This window comes from Toxorhynchites rutilus, chromosome 3 (genome assembly GCF_029784135.1).
Source record: "Toxorhynchites rutilus septentrionalis strain SRP chromosome 3, ASM2978413v1, whole genome shotgun sequence".
NCBI lineage: Eukaryota > Metazoa > Arthropoda > Insecta > Diptera > Culicidae > Toxorhynchites > Toxorhynchites rutilus.
The window spans coordinates 6,895,007-6,917,798 of NC_073746.1; the positions used below are offsets into that span (position 1 = coordinate 6,895,007).

The window sequence follows — 22,792 nt, forward strand, 5'->3', positions numbered from 1 at the left end:
GAGAGCACAGTAATTTGAAATTGTAAAAATTTGAACGAAAATGAATATTTGATTGTATTTTAATGCTCTAAACGCGTAGTCTTCAACCTTCTGCAACCGTTTTTATAAAAATTTACAAATATTTCCACTATAACCTAATCGGTATATCATGAAATCAAATTAAAACTAATTTGTGTTCATGATTGTTTCTCCACTCACAGAAAAAGTTCTATATTTCTAATATTTCTTTAATACAGATAGGTTATAGTTTAGTTATAGTTATAGTTGTAGTTATAGTTTATATAGTTTGTCCGGTTTTAGAAATCCTTTTTTTTTTGAATGAATCAATTCGAATTTTCAAGTAGATGTTGCATTTCTCATTGCTTGAGTTTACTGTCATCATATTTATCTATTCATAACATAGGTTTTCTTCAGAGTATTGCCTTTTCTTGGGCATTAAGAAATAAAGTTTCTTTGTGTTGAGTGATGTTCACCTTTAAGAACATCACTCAACACAAAAAAAATGTCTTCACGCACGAAAGACAACATAAACAAACTGCAGCGCACCAAGCGGCAATGTGAACAAACCAACATCAGCGCATTGAACAAACCATGATCAGAATTGAGTTCATCGAGATGAATTAATTACATGATTTAGATGTATAAATCTAATACAAATGGTGTGATGTTTACATACTTGTAAGTTTTAAAATCCAGGAAAGGTCTGAATCAGTGTTGAAAAAAAAATCATCTTCGCTAAGCTCTAATGCATAGATTTTCGGTCTACGTTGCATTGAAAATTTATATATTCCAAACGAAAATCAAAATGACAGAACCAGCCAACAAGTGAATATGAGCAAATGAAATTTTGTTCTTCAATATGTTTTGAAGTTTATTTTCCCCCCAGTGTCATTTTCGTCTTGATTATTGAAGACGTAAGAACTGAATTTCATTTTAGCCAAATGAATATCAGCTGTTGTTTACTTTCAACCTGAGCCTGTTGTGTGCGGTTGGTTTTTATTAAGTTCAGACTTTTATTGTACTGCTGTCCTTCTCAATTAACGCAGACAAAAGGAAGATTATGATATGTAATTCATTTGACCATCGATGCTAGAAGCGATAGTTTATCAATTGCCGATGTCGCAAATGATTGGCGAACTCTGGCGTTTTTGTTCTCTAAATTTTGTTTATCAATTGCCGATGTCGCAAATGTCTAACCATCATCTAATCTGTCTGGCACTCGAAATCATTACCCATGCGTTCCGTAAGCCCATGAAATGGTAACACTCCACAAACTGTCTGAATCGTCTTGTCATCAAGTGAACCAAGATGCAAGGTCACTATAACATCGTTTCACAACTCATTTTCATTCCCATCCAAACGTTATTCTTGATGCTTTCAAAACCTCTCCATTAGACGAATCAGCGCTTCAGCGCGAGCGAGTGGGGAAAGCCGTTTCGTGAGGTCGATTCTTGAAGCTGCTAAACACAAGCTGTAAATCTAAATGTCTGTTCGAAAAAAAAAAGAATGCGATGTTGCCTTGGTTTTCAAGCCTTTCGTCAGCAGCAGAATCGAAATCGGTGTCAATGTCGATGTTTTGAGGAAAATTGTCCCATGATTTGTTAATACTCAGTCATACAGAATATTCAATTTCACCCAGGAAGAACCAGTACACAATACATCGCAAATAATACAAAGGTCATCGCCGCTCAAATTTGTTGGTGTTTTTGCTCAACGCCGAATCTCGCGTTCGATGAGTGCTCCGCAAACACTGTGGGTTGGCCCACTTAAACCGATGGCCAAGTGGAACTTTTCTTCACCATCTCTCACATGACCCATCGGCGGTACGAGGACTGGAAATTCCTGTTTAAAGGTATATCGGTACACACTGGCAGTAATATTCTTCCAGCCTGCCACTTGAGATGGTCGCTGTCAGCCGGAAAATCCTTGGCAAATTTTTTTTTGCACTTATTCTACTCCGGAGGAGTAAGAAGAGTACTCAAAATTTGGGTCAGACAATAATGCGTGTTGCTGGCAGCAGTCGAAAACATTAGGGAAACTTTTCATCAGACAATCCTCTTACTGTCTGCACACTCACACACGCAAAGCTTGTGTGCCGAAAGTCGACGTGACTTATGATGAGATCCTATTTACTCTAGTACCCCGGTAACAGACGGTTGTTGGGGAGGAAAACGGCACGATCGTCAAACGAGAAGGTGTGTCCGACAGCAGGTCACACATAAACATGACGGACAAATTCAATTTTCGCAACTCACCCCCACACTATTCTTTCGCTCGCGTCAAGACTGTCAATCATCACCAGCCAGTGAGATATGGAGACGGAATAACCCACCCACACACATCCCAACACATTTGTCGTTCGATAGCATTCTGAGTCTGGGCTGATGATACGATTGTCCGGCGAGTGGCACAATTCATCCCGCCAGGCAAGGATGCGTGAAACATTTTATTGACAATGAATATGTGTGGCACATTTTATGCAAAGTTTGCGGGATAACAGTTGATTTTTCCACTTTAAAAATCGCTGACTGAACGGAACTTGATATCTATCATTTGGAATGCGCCCAGCTGGAAAATTTAATTCCGACAAACCCGGACAGGAAGAATTGTCCCCGGCGTTACGTAAAGCGGCAAAATGAGTTCGACGAATTGTTGCTTCTGTGAAATGTGACCGCAATATATAGGCATAGCAACAGCATCGGCTTTCCGCATCATCAATCGGAACTCTCCAACGCCCGTTCCGCCATTTCGAGTTCCAAGTAATGGGGCTCTGGAATTCACGGCAACAGTTGTGGGAAAAATCGGACTCAAAACGGTGTATTTCGTGGTAATGCCATAAATTTAATGAAGGCCGAAGTTGAAGTACACCCAACATAGATTTTTTTTCATATTGTGTTTCCCAAACCCACGATCCGCCGAGTCATGCTTATGCAATTCAGCGTTTGATACCGTGACCAGCAGTACACCCCCACACTTTGATACGGCAGACATTCTACTCTCCTCCTACTACATTTCACTATCCGATTGTGTTAAACGGGATCGTAAATCAAACTGCTTCAAATGAAAATGCCTTCCCCGAAACTATCAAACAGTCCTAATCTCAAGGTTAGTCGATAGACGGACAATCACCTGTGAACCCTTTTCCAATTATCTCCCCGACCAGATAGACAAATCAATCAAGCGGGTCCGAAACAAAAATGCCGACGAAAGATAAGCGGTGACAACAGAGGCTTGCCGCGGCGCTTCATTCCATTGACTTGTGCGTCGTGTTTTTATGGTGTTGATTTACCGACGAACACTGCGGTCCCCCATTCAATGATAAACCAACATTATTCCGTCAATATGGTTCTCACACGGTGTGGTTTTTCCTCGGTACCTGGTTTTTCCATCGGACGATGGGTGAAAACGGGCAAAAAACAATACACGACTGGTATTATGTCGAACCGAAGCGGTTGCAAACACAACAAGTGGGATATAACCTTTCATTTTAGTATGGGTGGCCACAAAGGTCGATTGCAACCGTCGAGAACTCTCACCGGTTCGAGTGCTGTGAACTTCACACAGCAACACAATAATAGTGTGATGAGGATGCGTTGGGGTGTTACATCATCGCAAACAGATGCGCAGTATTGGCACCGGGTACCCGAGGATGTCTATTTGACAGTGTGTGGCGGAGAGAGCAATTAAACTCCTACAATTTTATAGTTGGGGTATTTTACCAGATCGTTAAAAGTTTAGACTTTCCAGGTGGGAGTGTTTTGCCCGGAGTATGCGCTGGGTTGCGTTATAAATAGCTGAGGATTGAGTATGGGATTCATCATTACCACTCATTTCTCAGATTGTGAATGCACAAAAGACGTTTCCCAAATGCAATCATCATAACTTTTTTTCTTCGCTGGAATTAATAGAATATTACTATTGAATATGTGGAGATAAGAAGATGAATGACTATATTATGTTTAGTATTTTCTCGAATATTTTTACGAATGAAATGTTCTTGGGCATATTTGATTATTTTATTACTTTTATCTTGAGCCTGTTCGGTAATTCTTTCTGTAAGTAATATTGCGGTTTGAATAATTCTATGGTCATGAAGTAAAATTCTGCGCATAGCAGTAGTCACATAGTATGTTACAGAGTACAGAGTACAGATCAACGTTACGTTTTACGGTGTCGATACAGTTATCGTTCATTTTTTCTGTATCTAACTGCTCGGAGCATGAAATTTTCATAAGAATATTTCAAAGTCATTGCCATCATTGCTGGTACCAGAACCTCCAGGCTTTGGTTTGCCAATGATGAGACCCACTCTAGTTTTGAAGCTCTCCTAAATGTAAAAATTCCATTTCTTATCTGAATTTTTTTTGTGGCGGGTTTCGATCCCAGATTTTCGCAAGCGCTTGAATCCCTGCCGATATGCAATATAAATCATGCATTCAAAGCAACATATCCAACCATGTTAAACTCCGAAATTGTAACTTTACAAGCATAGAAGCATTGCGCAGAAGTTCTATTTGTTGAAGAGTTGACGCATTTTCCATCAATCATTGTGAGGAATAATGAGCATGAAACAATGCAATATTTTTCTTTTTTATAGCTTTTCAATGATAAATTTTATGATGCTTCGTCCAAGTGCTCCCGTGGCCGAGTGGTTAGCGTCACAACTAACATGCCGGGTGTTCGGGTTCGATTCCCGTTCTGGTCGGGGGAATTTTTCGTCAAAGAAATTGCCTCCGACTTGCACTGTGATCACGTGTGTTCTAGAGCTTGCCACTCAGAATGCATTCAAGGAGTGTTATTTGGCATAGAAATCTCATACTAGTACTATATTATATCCTCTACAGATGAATTTCTATATTTATTTTATAAAATAAAATATTTATTTTATTTTATTTCATTTATAACTTAAGTCCACAGGTTTAATTATAACCCTAATGACTAAACTACACCAATACACATAAAAACTAACACGAGAATTCGTAAGCGTGGAATTAAAACGACTTTTTGTGTTGCGCGCGACAAACCAAATTTGAACAAGGAGCTGCATCGGCTGAATTCACGACACATGCTCGACATCGGTTCATTGTAGCCGTAGTTTGTACGAGAAAACAGTATCTGGAGATAGCTGTGAGACCGCAGGCTCCGCCGTTGAATGTTAGAATTCACTAGTTGCAGAAGGTCAGGGCAATCGACGTGGAATAATATCAGATCCGATATGAAGCAGGTTTTAGAAATATTACGGCGATCATGTAACAAATCGAGTCCGATGTGCTTACAGCGGCGCTCATAGCTTGGTAGATCATTGGGATTACTCCAAGGTAATCTACGTAAGGCAAACTTGACAAACTTGCGTTGAACAGTCTCAGTGCGTTGAATACTGTTTTGGTAGTATGGTGACCAGATAATTGATGCATACTCAATAATCGAGCGAACCAAGGCGCAATAAATTGCTTTTATGCCATGAATGTCCGTGAATTGCTTAGTTGAGCGAATCACAAATCCGAGTGTTTTAGTTGAATCGAGCATAGCTCCTAAGTCCTTAACGCAGTCAACCCGCTCTAGAGTAATATCTCGAATCCTATAGTCGTAACGAACGACAGAGCGTTTACGAGAGAAGGATATCGCAGAGTACTTGGTTGGGTTCAGAATCATTCTGTTCGTTTCACACCAAGCACTGAAGTGTAAACGACCAAATTCGTAGATGTGGATCTTTTGAAAAATATGATAAAAAATTGCTATCGCTTTCCTCACTAAAACGACAATTTGCGCAGTTTTGCGCTACAGCGGACAGTGTTCATTTGAAAGCTTATGTTTTTACCTTTGCATGTTTTGTCACAACCGTGGCAAACTGCGGCAACAAAACTTTTAAGCTGGTGTTCTACAAAAAATCACTGTTTTTCATAATTTTTTTTTGTCTGGCCGAATATGATCAATTTTTAAAAAATCCAATGAAAGAGATTTGTTTTGTAGAGTTTTTCGAACAACTTTTCCGTTGACGTCAAAAAAACTCCAATTGACACTGCAAAGCGTTTCAAAATAATACATTTTCTTTAAAAAAAAATTGTCAAAAAACGTCAGTATGTAAAGTGTTTGAAAAATTATTTTAAAAAATCATATTTCATCATATTGCGCCCAAATTTGGGAATCAAGAGCACTTGAGTATTACAGCAAGAAAGCAAAAACATTACGAAACATTTGAGGCAATTTTCCTTTTTTTTTGCCTTATGACCAGTGATTCCCCACTGTGGAATGGTGTGTGACCCTAAACTGAGAAATTTACTCTCAGGAAAGAAAACCATTAAAGTTTACAGTCATTTTATTTATCGTTCAAATGATAATTACACTGTGTCAGGATCAATAGAAGGAACATTGAAGGAGACAATTTGTTGCAGATAAATTCATAATTTCAAAAATTTATTAATTTTATATTTTTAACCGCTCTATCAATTGAACATATTATCAAGCAACAATGTAAAACAGAAATAAGTAGAGGAACTGGTACAAATTCGGTACCCCGTGGGTAATTTGGTACCCACCCGGATCTCCGGCGGTGATGAGCGTATTCTGGTGGTGAATAAAAAAAAAGTGTTCTACAGTGGTAGACATTCGTTTAACCGCACCCTATTTTTCCTCGATATTTGAAAAAATAAGTCAATTCTTTGTACAGTTTTGCTCATAAAAGACGATTATTGTTTATTTCCATTGAATTCATTCTAAAAAAAAGAACAAATTCACTTTTTGTTTCCTTCTTCTTATATGGCACTAACGTTCCTAGAGGAACTCCGCTGTCTCAACGTAGTATTACTTGCGTCATTTTCATTAGTACTTAGTTGAGATTTCTATGCCAAATAACACGCCTTGAATGCATTCTGAGTGGCAAGCTCTAGAATACGCGTGACCACAGTGCAAGTCAGAGGAAATTTCTTTGAAGAAAAATTTCCCCGACCAGAACGGGAATCGAACCCGAACCCCCGGCATGTTAGGTTTGACGCTAACCACTCGGCCACGGGAGCACTTTTTGTTTCCTAAGTAATTCAAATATGTGGAATCAGGGTGGACATTTGTTTAGCCGCATCCTAAAATTTCAATAAAACAAAATTTGTGCGGCAAATTTCGATCGGTAGCTAATATTTAGAGTGTCCACCTCCATTTCGGATCACTTTGAAAACTCGATTTGGAATCGAGTCAGACAGCTTTTGAAGTGTTGCCATTTTGATTATAGCCCAACATTCCTGAATTACTGCCTAGTGACTGGAAATGTTGTCAAATTGTCATCCGTTTGCATAGACCATCTCGGCCAAGATTCTCCATAGGTTCTCTATGGGATTGCAATCGACTGCCAGCAGGTCATTCAAGAAGCGGACAGTCCTTCGCGGCAAACCATGCCTTCGATTGCTTGGAAACGTGGATCTATGCATAATCCTGCTGAAAAAAACGACATCCTCGGTAGCGTTATTCTCAATATGGCCAATCAAAACGTCCTCTAGTAATTGAAGATACTTTTCGGAGTTTATTCGGGTGAAAATGAAACAAATTGAAGGTTGCTGTGATAGGAAACGGCTCCCCACACTGTCAAACTTCCGCCCCCAAAGTTTCGCTTCGATCTCACGACATGCCGTTGACTTAAATTGTACCAATGGCAACTGTAATAGTCCGGACCATCCAAATTGAACTTTTTTCGCCGGAAAATACAACATTTCTCCATTCTAGTTTCCATTCCCTGTATTGCCGGGCGAAAAACAGATGGTTCTGCATATGGGTGGCGGTCAGTTTCAGCTTCCCTTGAGGTTTCTTCCACATAATGTTTGGTGACTCATTCAAGATGCGCGCAATATGCCTCTTCGTTACTGGAACAACCGATTCTGCCTTAATGTATGAGCAGGACATCGTTTCCTGGTTGCTTTGTGTCTTATTCGACCTTTAAAACGCAAAGTAACTTTGGTGTTCCCATTTGTTGGTTGTTATATCCCATATCTCTAGCACTATTTAAAGAAATTCCGTACCACTTTCTCAGATCGACCAATTTTAGTTACGATCGAGCGATTAGAAAACTTTTGTTCACTGAATATCTTTATTATTTTTCGCCCCTCTTCCGTCAATAGAGTACCATTCGCCATTCCTATAAATTCTACGTAATTCACAAATCTGACCAACTTCTAACGTTGCACATCTAATATTTATCTTGTAAATTGAACGTTCCCATGTATTTTTTCAAAAAACACAGATAAAGGCTTGGTGATTATGCGAAAACTCTATTTTTATGCCCTGCGGCTAAACGTATGTCTCCGGAAAAAACGACGTTTGAATGTTTATATCGACCGATGCCGCCTTGTGTGTGTGTGTGTGTGTGTGATTGTGACGCACGTCCTTTCAATAAAAGTGACTTAAATATACTATCACTACAGCAAATAAGTATTCCGATATAAAGAACATTCCTAGTTGTTTTGCAAGTGTTTCAAGCTTTTTTTCAAGTGCGGCTAAACGAATGTCTACCACTGTAGTAATGTAGTAACAAACGTCAGATGCCAAAAACCCAAAATATCTGTGTGTTTTTTTTTAAATCAAATTTTGTTGTTTTTGAAATCTCGAAAATTTTTCATGTGCGTGTTTTGAAAAATCATTCAAAATCGAATAGTGAGCCGATTTTAAATATTGAAGCTGATTTGGATCAAGAAATTGATGTTCTTCAACGAATTCGAGTAAGTGTATCGAGATTTTAATCACAAATTTCATAGATTTCATTCCATAGTGAATATTCGGTATGCGAGTAATTTGGCACCCCAATGTAAACATAGTGTTGATGATACACTATGTTAAGTATTGCATGCCCATGCAGCTACGCTTGCGACTTTTGTAAAGGCTTTTGATTCGTTTACTTTTTTAGTTAGAAATAAATCGAGATGAAATTTGTTCACTTTTTCTTGAAAAAATCGTTATTTTGTTCCTCTCTGTTTTGTAAAATTGCACTTCTTCACTTCTATTTTGTATGAAAATGTCAAAAAATACATTTTTCAGTGATTTCAGGACGATTCTTTTAATTTGAAAAAATAGTAAAATGGGGTGCCAAATTTATACTCAGGCATCTCGGGTACTCGAACTTGAGTGTTTTACTTCTATGCTCAAAGCTCCGAAATCAAGATTTTTGAAAGCGGTTTGCGGGGAAATGTCCGCAATAGATCCCTTCATAAGCTGACGTAAAGGGTGTGTCACATCAAATTGCATCACGGAAAAAAACGCTGTAGAAATTTAATTTTTAGGAATTATATCTTCAGCTTTCGCTTATAATCAGATAAGAGTGTATAGATCACGTTGGCCATGCTTCACTGTCAATTTTTCGTAAATTTGGAAAAATGTCGTCGAACGAAAAAGAGCGTCGTGAATTAATCCTGCGCACTCATTTCGAGAATCCGGAGTTGTCACATCGGGACATCGGTAAGATGCTGGGAATCGTCCAATCCACGGTCAGCAGAGTACTAAAACGATACTTCGAGAACCTAACCATCGACCGGAAGATGAAAAACGGCAAAAATGGATGCTCCGTCAGTGAAAAAGATCACAAGCGCGTAGTTAAGCAGTTTAGACGTGATCCGAGAAGTTCGGTCCGGGATGTCGCCAATAAGTTCATTCGTCCAGCGGACCAAGCAGCGGGAGGGCCTGCGTACATACAAGGTTCAGAAGGCTCCTAACCGCGACGAAAGGCAAAACATGGTGGGGAAGACGCGAGTCCGGAAGCTGTACACCGAAATGCTGACGAAGCCGCATTGTCTGGTAATGGACGACGAAACCTACGTCAAAGCGGACTTTCGTCAGCTGCCGGGCCTGTTGTTCTTCTCCGCAGAGGACAAATTCAGCGTTCCGGAGGAGATTCGCAAGCAAAAACTATCCAAGTTTGCCAAAAAGTACATGGTGTGGCAAGCGATCTGCTCTTGCGGAAAGCGGAGCGCCCCCTTCGTGATGACCGGCACGGTAAACGGGCAGGTTTACCTTAAGGAGTGCCTACAGAAGCGCTTACTACCACTATTGAAGCAGCACGAGGGCCCGACCATCTTCTGGCCGGATCTCGCTTCGTGCCACTATTCAAAGGACGTGTTGGAGTGGTACGAAGCCAACGGGGTCACCTTCGTGCCAAAGGCAATGAACCCGCCCAACGCACCGGAGCTTCGCCCAATAGAGAAATATTGGGCGATTATGAAGCAGGCCCTCCGGAAGAACCCAAAAGTTGTCAAATCGGAGGCGGACTTCAAGAGAAAATGGATTTCTGTTCAAAAAAAAAACTACAACCTGACGTTGTACAGAACCTTATGGACGGGGTAAAGAGGAAGGTGCGAGCATACGGGCTTGAGCTCGAAGTATGAATAAAAAGAAAATGCCAAAAGTTGTTTAATAGTTTTTATTTTACTGTCTAAAATTTTCAAAAGGATCGGTCTACTGGGCGAATTTCTACAGCGTTTTTTCCGTGATGCAATTTGATGTGACACACCCTTTAGTATGAATAAATTCCAAGCATTGGCCAAGATTTAAGTCCAAAAAAACAAAATGGGGTACCGAATTTGTACCAGTTCCTCTACTGAATAGATCTAGTAAAAAGTTCGATGCGCTCGTTGGTTTGCACACACAGAACTATGAGAACACAGAGATGTGAACCATCTTCAAGAATGAGTCTTCGGCTCTGAAACAAATCTTATTCAAAATTTGTTCGCCTTGGCGAGTAACCTTGAAATAGTGTCGCCCTCATCAGAACCAGCTCTCAACCCCAAGCATCGACCAGAATCATGTTCAACATCCAATAAAAACTTAATGCACACTACGGTCACCTACCACCTAACAAGCAAATATCGCCCCAAGACATAGTTAATCAAATCAAATCTCGTTCATCTGATACCTTTAAACATCTGCTGGTGTCATTCCCCCAGAATGTTGGCATCGAGAGCATAGCGCATTCAATAGGGAATAGGGATTCTCTCACACGAGTGAACATTCAATTTTGGCACGTGCATCTTCACAGAAAACGGAAGCTAACCCGATTGAAGGTGGTTGAAGAGTCGAATATTCCCGCTCAGAATAGAGCGATTAAAATTTCGAGACAGTACCGCAGCTCGATAGTGTAACATCAATGGGGTGAAATGAAACTTTACTGCTTTCGCTAGGTTTCCTATAACCTTCTTTTGTACATGAACATCGTTACCTGGACAACACGGCTCAATGGTTGGATGCTGTTGCTGTTCGCAAATGTCAACATTTAGTCTCATTCCTGTTTTTTTTTTCTCTTCTTTCTTGCATTTTTTCAGCCCTCACAGTGCGCTATCTTACGCGTCGATTCATCGGCGAGTATCGCTCCAACACCGACCTGCTGTACAAACAGACGGTCACGCTGGACAGTGGCGTGCTGGATGTGGAAATTGTCGATATCTCGGCAGAAAACGAGAATGATTTCCCCGTGGAGCAGATCCAGTGGGCGGACGCGTGCCTAATTGTGTACAGTATCATCGACCGGGCCAGCTACGAGTACGCCCAGCGGTCGCTGGCCGAGCTGCGACAGTTGCAAAATTCTCCCTCCGCCTATCTGATCGGCAACAAGGCCGACCTAGACCACTTGAGAGAGGTAAGTTTCGATGTGCACACATGTGCGGTGTCAAGTGTTTCTTGCGCCCTACATATTTTTTCCCCTAATTTATTCCGAAGACTAATGGATACAAGCCATATTCTCGTGTCTCTTTCAAAAATTTCTTTGTGTAATGAATTGCTCCGAGATAGCCGGTATTATCGCGCCATATTACAAGGCAACGAACCATCACAAAAAGCAACTTTTTTGGCAGCATTGAAGTGTCTATTTTCCCACACTAATACCACCGTGAGCACTCTTGAAAGCCAAATTCGTTGCATTGCATCTCGACCTGAATTTGCCGCAGACGCCCTATCGTTTTCACACCGCCTCTCGAGCTCTCGTCGACAGCTGCCTGCGTGATGCATGAGCACTGGTGAGACATCATCATCTATGCATGGCGCCACCCAGCTCAACACTCAAGATTACCACATGACACCGAAGTGGGTAGGGATTTCCCGGTCAAGCTCATATAGGTGTTCGCAAGTGTGTGGAATTTTCCTGAAACTACAATGAATGACGGTTCCGATGAACACGGTTCCGCGTGGCTTATTGCTAACAGGGACACCGGCTGTCATTAGGAACGCTCAAAGCAGTTGTGTTATTATTGTGCAAATGTGGAGTTGAAATTTGATGGGGAAATTAGTTGGAAAAGTTGTTCACCGACATTTATTGGCCGTAGGAAACAAAATAATAAAAACGCTGAAAGGTGAAAACAATATGCGAAATATATTCGCACCACTTTTCGTGCGTTTTTGGGTCATCTAATGCATACGCAAAGCTGTTGGAAATTTCCGAGGTTTGCCGGGGTTTTCAGCACCCTAGTTTAACAACTCCACCCGACAGTCGGTGCTCGTTACTGTTCTTCTAAAATAATTATTATTACCTTTCTGATGACAGCATGCACGAGGTGTCGTCAGTAGAAATTGCAAACATGGTTGACTGCCGATTGTCTGCAATGACTCTTCTGCCAGCTCGACCTACATAGAGGGACACGCAATAAGAAGCATGCCGGCACTGGAATGAATTCAAGAGTATAATTAAAACGTTTCTTAGACCGTACAGAACGAACTCTGATCCCTCTCTACGATAATTACAATCTTCGGTCCTCCGAACGTCTATCAACATTCCATCATAGACTCTGTATGCAAATCCAAGATTGCAGTCGTTATTTTTAGCACAACAAAACGATCCATGAAAATGCTCTGATGGAAAGGCACACGACCCGGGGCCGGGTCGGAGTCCTTGGGCATAACTTGTTCAATCTTCACAAAATTCATCAATCGAATCAAAATCTATTTCCTCATCATCTTCCACATATACCCGGAGACTGTTCGCAAATGGACACGAATCTCGGCTCGGACTCGCCAGATTCGATCGCAAACTCCCAAACTCGGCAGATATTTACGACCCGAAATAACGTTGCCAAAAATAAACCATTCCTGCGCCCAGCGGTGGAAGCATTGCACGGTACGTTTGAAATTAACCGTCATCAAAACTGAAGACTTGATTAATCCGATTTTGTTCGGAGGGGTAGCAGCGCAATTTCCCGCTTTCCGCGCGATGGGCGGGCATCGAGGAGGAAAAATCGAATGAACATGGGTCCCGAATCGGTTGGACGCAGCAAATGCAGTTTGAGTTGTGTAAAACACCTACAGCTGGAATTATTTTGTGTGCGTTCGTGTCGTGTGGGCGAGCGAAACAGTAATCAGGGCAATATCAAGTTACACGCAGAGGTTCAGATATGGATTGTGGATGCTGATAATGTAATATTCGGTTCAAGTTCATTGGGAGTATAATGTTGTTTCGTCATTATTTTGATGATCAACTTTTTTGGCCGACGAAATGTCAGAGGGCCAAACACGTGCACGCTGTCTCAATTAAATGGAATGAATGCAAATTGAATGTTTTTTCCAACTGATGATAATAATTCCGATTCGTAATTTTTTAAGTTCAACGCATATTTGGTTAAGCAGGTATGACATATAAAAACATCCACTGGGAAATTTCACAATATATTGTAACAAAACATTGTTATTGGTGTTGCCTTATGTCAGAACAAAGTGTACGCACCATTTACGTTCGATTCAAGCTGTGCTTCAGTTGTTTATCGTTGAAAAGAGTGTTGGAGCTTGGAAAAAAATCATGGCCGGTAAACAAATTTAAATTCCCACTCAAAATTTGGTAAAAAAACACTGTAAGGACAATCTATCGCAACGGAAAATTGCGGCAAAATATAGTATCCGTCATGTGCTATACAGGAAATTTGGACAAAGTACCAGTAGCTTGGTTCTGTGACTGACAGAACTCGTAGAGGAGGTATGCGTAAAATAGACCGTCGCACTGAGTTAATGATCATCCGACAAATCAAGAAAAAACCATCGGTAAAATTCGATCTATCAATGAAATCTTCAGCATTCAGTATCCGACCGTACAATTAGCCGCAGGATCAGGGAACCTATATTGCAGAGCAAGTTCGCTTCTGAACTACAATACATCAGTTCCAAAAATTAAAAAAAAAAGTAGAAGGGTCTGAGCGTAGGGACGCGGACGTAAGTTTAACGTAGGATTGTGACTGTTCGGAGCAATTGTTTTTTATGTAATTCTTTTCATTGTTCAGAAATCTGCTATTTTTGAACTTTTAAGGTAAATTGTGTTGGTTTGACCAGTCGAAAATATGATCATGGTTTACCCACATTTTAAATGCTCTAGTTCAGCGCCCCTGTGTCAAATCAGGTATTCAAATGTTTTAAAACATATAAATAAAATTATCTTTTTCATGATTTACAGTAGTCTTATAAGATATTTTTAGGGATTCACATGTTTTAAAGGTATATAAAATCCACTTTCTATTGGTGTCAATACGCCCCTCTTTTAGGCTAACTTTTAATCAACCACCATATGATTATTTGGTACATATACAGACCTTTTCTGGATTATAACACTTACAAATATTGTAAACATTGTTACAATGACAGCCGCTTGGCGCGCTGCAGTTTGTTTGTTTTGTTTTGTTGTCCTTCACGCGAAGCAGACATAGAGTTTCTCTGTGCTGAGTGTTGTTCACCTTTAAAATGCCTAAGAAAAGGCAATATTCTGGAGAAAGCCTGAATTATGATTGAATCAATATGATGACAGTAAACTCAAGCAATGAGAAATGCAACATCATCTAGAAAATTCGAATTGATTTTTTTTATTCAAAAATGGTTATTTCTAAAACCGGACAAACCATGATAATTCTTCGGAATGCGTTATGGTATCATTAGCAACTAGAGACTTAGGGCTTATCAAAAAACCCAAACTCGTCTTGAGATTTTCATGAAGAAAAATCGATTTGCTTCTACTAGTTGCGTGAAAACGCCCACATTCAGAGAAACCAACATCATTCACCTTATATGAATTTGTTTGTTTTTTATCATTCGGAAAAAATATAAAAATAAAAATAGATTTTCAACTCGTCATGGTGATGCTGTTCTTCCATTACTTAAAGGCAATGCTTTTAGCCAATTCTCTATCACAACATCACAACAACGAAACTAAAAGATGAAAATGACTTTTTTACTTCTCCCTTTCTCTCCAATCAATTTCAATTTGGATTGTGTGTATCCACTATGCATATTGAAACATCGATTCTTCAACTTTCTTTCTCGTTCTTCTGCCATTTACTTTGAATTTGAAAGCAGATGTAGCTTTATGTCGCTTTTAGTTTCACATGTGAAAGGACGATCACTGCTTTCAACTGAAAGTTTCGGACCGTCTTTAGAAAAAAGTGGAATTGGAAGACACATAGGAGGGTATATTAGTCTCACAACCAGCGGCGACAAATGATTACGTCTCCTAGTATACTGCACATTCTTTCATATCGTCATTTTCATTAGTTTCCGTGAATATGATTCGAGCTCCAATGAAATTGTCATCCGAAATAAGACACTTTCATTTGATATAAAAACCTTTTATTTTTATTTGACGATTTGATAGTTTTTATTCTCTTTATTGAGCGTGAAGAGAGATTAGCACTATTTTCAGACTGCACGAGTTTGACTTTTTTATCTGCAATTACCATTTGGCATCATTTTTTTTCGAAAACCCCAATTTCCGGAGATTTTTCGGTTTTCAAAAAATTCAAATTTTAACGCCTGCAACACTAATAAATGAAGTTCGAATGAGCTAATATTTTGCATAGGGTATATTATCGTGCAAATCAACATTTCGCAACAAGTTCCGAATGAAAAATCGAGATATATATTTTTATTGGCCTACAAAACCATACGTTTCGTCTCATACTCCGAAAAAAAAACTAAGTCTCAGAGTGTCGATTTTTGACAAAAAGTTTGTTTTCGAGATGACACTAGATCTCGATGTTTCATGCAATTTTAAGACCTTTGGGCATCAAAAAATTTTCTTCGGAAACCCCGATTTACTTTACTCCCCCCTTGGGTGATTTTTCGATTTACAAAAAAAAAACTCAAACTTCGACCGCTTTGCGTCACTCTTCCTTAAGTCCGTTTGAGCTGATATTTGGCATAGAGTGTTTTTTCGAGGTGGTAAACGTTTTGTATAGGGTAACTTTTTGAAATTTTAGGGTCGATTCTGGTTAAACTTGCTTGAAAAATCTCCAGCCCCTGTTTGGTGTTTGGTCGGAGACAAGCTCACAAAAACATTGGCACCAATTTTCAACAAGGTGTGTGTCCCTGAGCATCCGCGGGATAATCGGAGACCACCCGAAGCCAAACGATAATTGCCTGCTGATAAGATGGCGGAAAATGTGCCGAGTGCCCAGTCCACTTGATCACTAAACTGATGATGCCCGTGTTGCCAGAACTGGGCATGCCACACACAAGGCACTACGGATCCAAAACGGTGCAATTCATGCGAGTATTGGGTGTGAAATTTGATTCATTTTGTGTCCACAAGATGGCTAAGGGAGCTTTAAATAGACAGCTGAGTTTTCGCTGAATCGTGAAGTGTCGACATATGTCAACCGAATGTTGTTTACAAGTCTTCGAATTTTGCACAACAAGTTCAATTTTTACTGCGTTGAAAATGTCGAGTTTCATTGCAAATAAACACTGAGTTCCTATATACATTGGAAGGACAGTTTTGCCGAAGCGCACCGAATGCTTACGGAACTCTGCACCATCGCAAAGATTTGGTAGGAAAAGGTTTGGACGATTAAAAAGTGGTTATACAGTCAACTCTCCCTTACTCGATGTTCTGTAACTCGATATTTTCCCTAACTCGATGAATTTCTTGGCACCTTTGATTTTACATGCATTCTTCTCTCCCTAACTCGATACCTCCCTTACTCGATGCCTCTCTTACTCGATGGGCTTTGTTTCATTTTTCCATGGATTTTTACCTCGCTAACTCGATTGATTTTCGCGTACTTGTTTTTGTGCGTTTCTAGCTGTCATTTCAATTGCTTTTGAAAGTGAAGACGAAGTGTTCGTATTATCAAGGATTTTTTTTTTCAAGTATGGAAAACCAGGGAAAACCTTTCAAGCGAACGATTAAAACGCTAACCATAGCGCAACGTTTGAGCATCATCGAGCAGGTCGAAAAGTATGGGCGAAAGGTGTCTGAAGTTGCAAAAGATTTCAGTATTGCACAAAGTACGGTGTTAACACTATTCAAGCAAAAGGAAAAATGGCATCGGATGGGAAAATTGAATGTGGACAAAAAGCGTATAAGGTTGGTTGGAAACGAGAAGCTGGAACGGTCAATGGAAATTTTTGTCAATCAAGCCAGAGAGAATAATTTACCTCTCTCAGGTTCTATTCTTCGGGAGAAGGCTTGCGAATTAGCCCAGAAACTGGGAATTCCCAATTTTAAAGGAAGTTCTGGATGGTTAAGTAAATTTTTAAAACGGCAAAAGATGACATTTTGGAAGCTATGTGGCGAGAGTGCCAGTGTAGATCGCAGTGTAACGGACAACTGGATTTCGCAAACCCTACCCAGTATAATCGCCGAGTATGATGCACGTGATATCTACAATGCAGACGAAACAGGACTTTTCTACAAATGTTTGCCAGACAAAACATTTGCATTTCGATCAGAAACTTGCCACGGAGGAAAATATTCGAAACAACGTCTGACAGTCATGTGTGCAACCAACATGGACGGAAGCGATACACTACCATTGCTGGTCATTGGAAAGAGTAAAAACCCACGGTGTTTCAAAAAGAAGAAATCATTACCAGTGATATACGAGAGTAACACCAAGGCCTGGATGACCTCTATTCTTTTTGAGAAATGGATTATGCAACTTGACGAAAGATATTCCAAAGAAAATAGAAAGGTATTGATTCGGGAATTATGTGTAATGGGAATGTATCATACTTATATCTCTTTCTCCTCAAAGGTGGTCATGTTCGTTGATAATTGTACAGCGCACCCAAAATCTCTCCAACCAAAGCTTAAATCGATAAATTTGCAGTTTTTTCCACCAAACTCTACTTCAGTAGTTCAGCCGCTGGACTTGGGCATAATCAAGAACCTTAACTACTATCGCCATGAATTAGTAAAACGAAGACTGCTAGAAATGGAGGATACAACGGTATTTTTTTCCTTTTTACATTCATGTTATTCAGCACTCATACTGTATTCAAATATACTCTAGGACCCTTCAGATATATCGGTATTGGATGCAATTGAATTACTTTCACGCTCTTGGATAAACAAGGTTAAATCTTAGACTGTTCAAAATTGCTTCAGGAAAGCCGGATTTTCTATAAATGATGATGATGATATTCCGCTGGCAGAATTAATGCGTCGTGAGCTTGCTGCTGTCGACAGTGCAGTACCATTCGATTGTTCATCGTCATTTGATGAATATTGCGAAATGGATCAAAACGTGATTTGCTGTGATCTAATGACTGATACCGATATACTGGAAAGTGTTGAAGAAGCTGAAAAAAACGTTGAAAATAGTAGTCCTATGGAGTTAGAGGAAGTTCAGGAAGTTTCAGCTGATTGTTTTGAAATTACACCTTCGAACGTTAAATCGAACCTAAAGAATATGTCCGAAATATTGCAATCAACTGAAAATGTTCCCGTGAAATTATTTGAACATTTCTTTGCGATTGAAAAGTTCCTGCGTGATCGTTACAATTTAGTTTGAATTACATACATAATTAATATTTTCTTTGTAAACCTAGTTCCTTTTCCATTTCCAATTCCATTTTACAATAAAATTGGCCTACTAAACAAACATCCTATGTATTTTAAATTTATATTAAAATTTGAGAAAAGAATGTATAATAGTACATGCGCATTAGTACATATAGGGTAAATGTACTAATGCACAAAAACAAATCAATTATAGTAATATCCTGTATACGCAATGGTACTAATCATAGTAAACCCCATGTACCATAATTGGTTTATTCCTAATTGGGTCATATTTTTAAGCCCTAATATTGGGACACTTACCCTAACATCATATATTTGCAATTTGTGGCATAAAAAAATATGAAAAAATGTTCTGTATCTCGATACCTCCCTAACTCGATGGTCCCTTGGATATCGAGTTAGGGAGAGTTGACTGTATTAGAGTTAAAGACAAAAAGCGTCCCGATCAATCGAAAAAAGTCACAGGAGGGTTGTGTCCGAGACACGACCGCATAGTTGACATAGAATTCCGTTAGGCTATCTGTTGATTTTGGATTTGGTTGGATTTGGTTTTAATGTCACTGTTAGGAAACACATTTCGGTAGGAACAAAAATTTCCCCTACTTTCATGTATTTGCAATGTCGATTTCCCCCAGGCAGCTTGGTTTTGATGTCTCTGTTAGGGAACACTTTTCGGTTGGAACGAAAGCTCCCCCTCCTTTTGTGTATTTGCAATGCCGAATTTCCCCATGTAGCTTGGTTTTGATGTCTCTGTTAGGGACCCGTCAATTTCGACAAATCAGATTCCGTTAGGATAGGGGTTGAGATTTTTTAATTGTTCGATAGTTAGTTTCATGACATATTATTTTCTTCAATATAAAAAATTGTTGTGGAGTGCCGAAATCGATTGACCCAAAAATTTCATCAATCCATCATTAAATGATTAAGCAATAAGCGTTTGAAATTGGACAATTTTCACGATGTGCTCGATTTTCGATTTTCAATTTGTACCCCAATATGTTCCCGAAAGACGTAATCCTACGTCAAAATTGAAGACATGAAACGAGAGACATCACATGATCAAATTCCGTGTCAAACGTAAACAGAGTTTGCAGATTCATTCGGAGTTACTCCACAAGCTATTTCTAAATGACTTATAACCGCAGGATACATCCAAGAGCACGGAAATTATGTTCTACACGAATTGAAAGCGAGAGATGTTGAGCGGCGATTTTGCATGTCCGGGATGTTGCTTCAACGGTACAGCAGGAAGTCTTTTTTGCATCGAATCGTAATCAGGGATTAAAAAATTAATTTTCTACGATAATTCATGAACCATGAACATCAACGCAGAAACTGAATATCCACGGTGTCAAAGTAATGCTCTGTATTTGGTGGGATCGATAGGTTATGATCAACTATGGGCTGCTATAACCTGGTTAAAAGGCAGGCAACATTTTAAAGCGAGCTATTGCCGAAAAACGTCGACCAGACATTGCATTATGACAACACCTTTTTGGAAAATAGTGGATGGAATATTTTAGAATCCGTAAATTGCCAGAAAAATGGGAAAAACCAGTGACTAGCGATGGTCATCACTTTTAAAAATGTAATAATTAATTTTATTATTCAAATAATTGTGTGCACACCCAATAATATTGTTGATAATTTTACAGCTCATTCTGATACGAAATATAATCTATAAATATTTATAATTGGAAATCTTCAATGTTTACATCAAAGATCGGAGAATCAACTGTCCTTATTGTTCGAAATAGATGCATCACTCTGTGTACACACCAGTCTTATTCCAAAAAAAATTTCTTATCTGTTTCCAGGTCCAAGAAACGGAAGGAGCCACCCTAGCAGCCTCTCACGCGATTGGTTTCTGCGAAGTGTCGGTAGCGGACAACTCCCCCGCTCTGTACAAGGCATTCGAGCGCTTGCTGATCGAGTCCCGTGCTCGACCGGTTAAGCCCCGGAAGTTTTCCGTCAGCAAAATGTTTGGTAAGTTCTATATTTCACTTTTCCAAAAGAACCGAAGATCCTAATTTTTTTTATTCTCTCGTTTGTCCCCACAGGTACTCTCATTGGCAACAACGGCACGAGACAGCCTTCGACCGCGATCAGCCAAGGCACCGTGGTGCCCTGCCATAAAGGCGAGCTGCACAAATCCCGGGTGATGAAACGACGGCAGGCATTTACCGCGACGGCATCGCTATGACCGACATCGACAACGGCCGAAGATAGCAACTGAATTGTTTCGCTGTAGTCGCAGTCGCAGTGCGATGGGCGGTGCGATGCACTCTAAGACGGATTTCGTGGTATAATAATATAAGTAGCAGTAGCAGAACGGCAGCAGCAGCAGCAGCAGCATCAGCAGGAGTAGTTTTAGTACTTCATTGACTAACTGACTGACTGAGTGGATTTCAGCCGTTGACACACGCCGCAGAAGTTGATCGAAGAAAGACACGTCGAAAGAGAAACTCGGGTCAACGTCGGTGGAATGAACAAGAATGTGATTTAAATTTAGCATCAATCCTACTATACACAACCGAAGAAAGAAGCAGACACACTTACCAAATACTAATCGCGCGAAGAATCATCATACTCGTTCCCTATAACGAACTAATCTTAGTCTCTTACGTACACTTAGATACAGAATTCTCTTAGTGTATACTTCGAGCCTCTTTATCGTTTTAGATAAAGTTGTCGACAGATAGCCCCCGTAATATGTCTAGTATAAGTTAATTCTTTTGTATTATCAAATCATAGCTTGAGTCAAACCATTACAGTGTCGAAATAATAATGCTGCGGAAAACAGAAGCACAAAAGTTACAAGGACGATTGCTCCACAACATCCCCTCCGGCATCAATCTCTCGAAATTCCATTATGCTCATTATCGTTATTCGCCGCACAGTGCCGCAATGGAAAAGTTCGACATTTGTAGTCGCGCGTTGTTTGCGTTTGTTTGCTGTTGTTTCGATCAGTTGATTGTTATTTTCTCCCCCAGGGCATCAAAACGCACATATCAAACGCGCCACCCTGACGATCCGCCTGATTAGCAATACTAATGGCGCAGGCAAAAACTTCCGTTAGTAAGCGAACAAATCACACAGCGCAAAAATCAATTCAAATTACAGCTCGGACACGTTTCGGATCGACAGAAACACCCCAAATCAATTAAGCGAGCGGAAACACAACGCAGTTAAATATTATTTTGATTACACACACACACCCCATCACACGCGCCGTCTTTATGGATGCTCTGTGCGTTCAGAAAATTTTCCACCATCATTAGCAACAGCAGCAGCAGCTTGCATACGTGTGTATGCTCAAACTGTTCCGATGGATCGGATTACCCTTCCCCCCAAACCCAAAGATGGAAATGATGGAAATGTTTGTTTGAACATCATAATAATGTGCGTATTTCCGGGCGTTTCACTATCCAGCCGCGAGCAAGCAAGTCAACTTGAACTTGTGTACAAACGCTAAACAACATGAACTCTACACCACGCTAATCATACCTCCCCACCTCGCGATAACAGACAAACTTTATCTATGGCCACAGCGATGCAATTACATTTTGAGAATTGAAACAAAAAAAACACACACACAAAACTGTCGCACAAAGTCACAACCGATGCAAGTTATAATTTACGATTCGTACATTCGCCAGCCCAAGCCCCAGAATGGTTGGTTATTCTCAAACATGGCTGTGAATATAAGTAAGTTTACTTTCGTTTCCAAACTTTCCTTTAACTGTGTAGTGAAAAGATCATCCCTCCCTTCGAGATTTCGAATCATGAACTAATAAACGTTTCGCACGAGCAACCTGTAACTCAATTAAAAGAGTAGCTAATAATCGGAAAATAAAGGCGATAATAAACTGCGGCAACATGTCAGTTAACATTAGGAAGACACATGATGAGACACAGCCTAAAACCACAATCGTTATGATTGAATACACTCGAAACCCCAAAAATGCATTATGGTGGAGAATCGACATTGTCTAGTCATTAAGGATAGTTCACCGAGTCGAGCCACAGTTTAGGTGGTTCGTTAGGGATCAATTACGA

The 22,792-nt window shown here is 39.9% G+C and overlaps 1 protein-coding gene across 1 annotated transcript in view; it reads left to right on the forward strand.

Annotated features, from left to right (window-relative positions):
- Positions 1 to 22,464, forward strand: part of LOC129775879 (ras-related and estrogen-regulated growth inhibitor-like protein) — a 63,693-nt gene extending 41,229 nt beyond the window's left edge. Inside the window, exons 3-5 of the mRNA XM_055781052.1 lie at positions 11,289 to 11,602; positions 20,551 to 20,719; positions 20,794 to 22,464. Of these exons, the coding sequence (XP_055637027.1) occupies positions 11,289 to 11,602; positions 20,551 to 20,719; positions 20,794 to 20,936 (626 nt within the window). The 3' untranslated portion in view covers positions 20,937 to 22,464. The remainder of the gene's footprint in view (positions 1 to 11,288; positions 11,603 to 20,550; positions 20,720 to 20,793) is intronic.
- Positions 22,465 to 22,792: the final 328 nt, after the last annotated feature.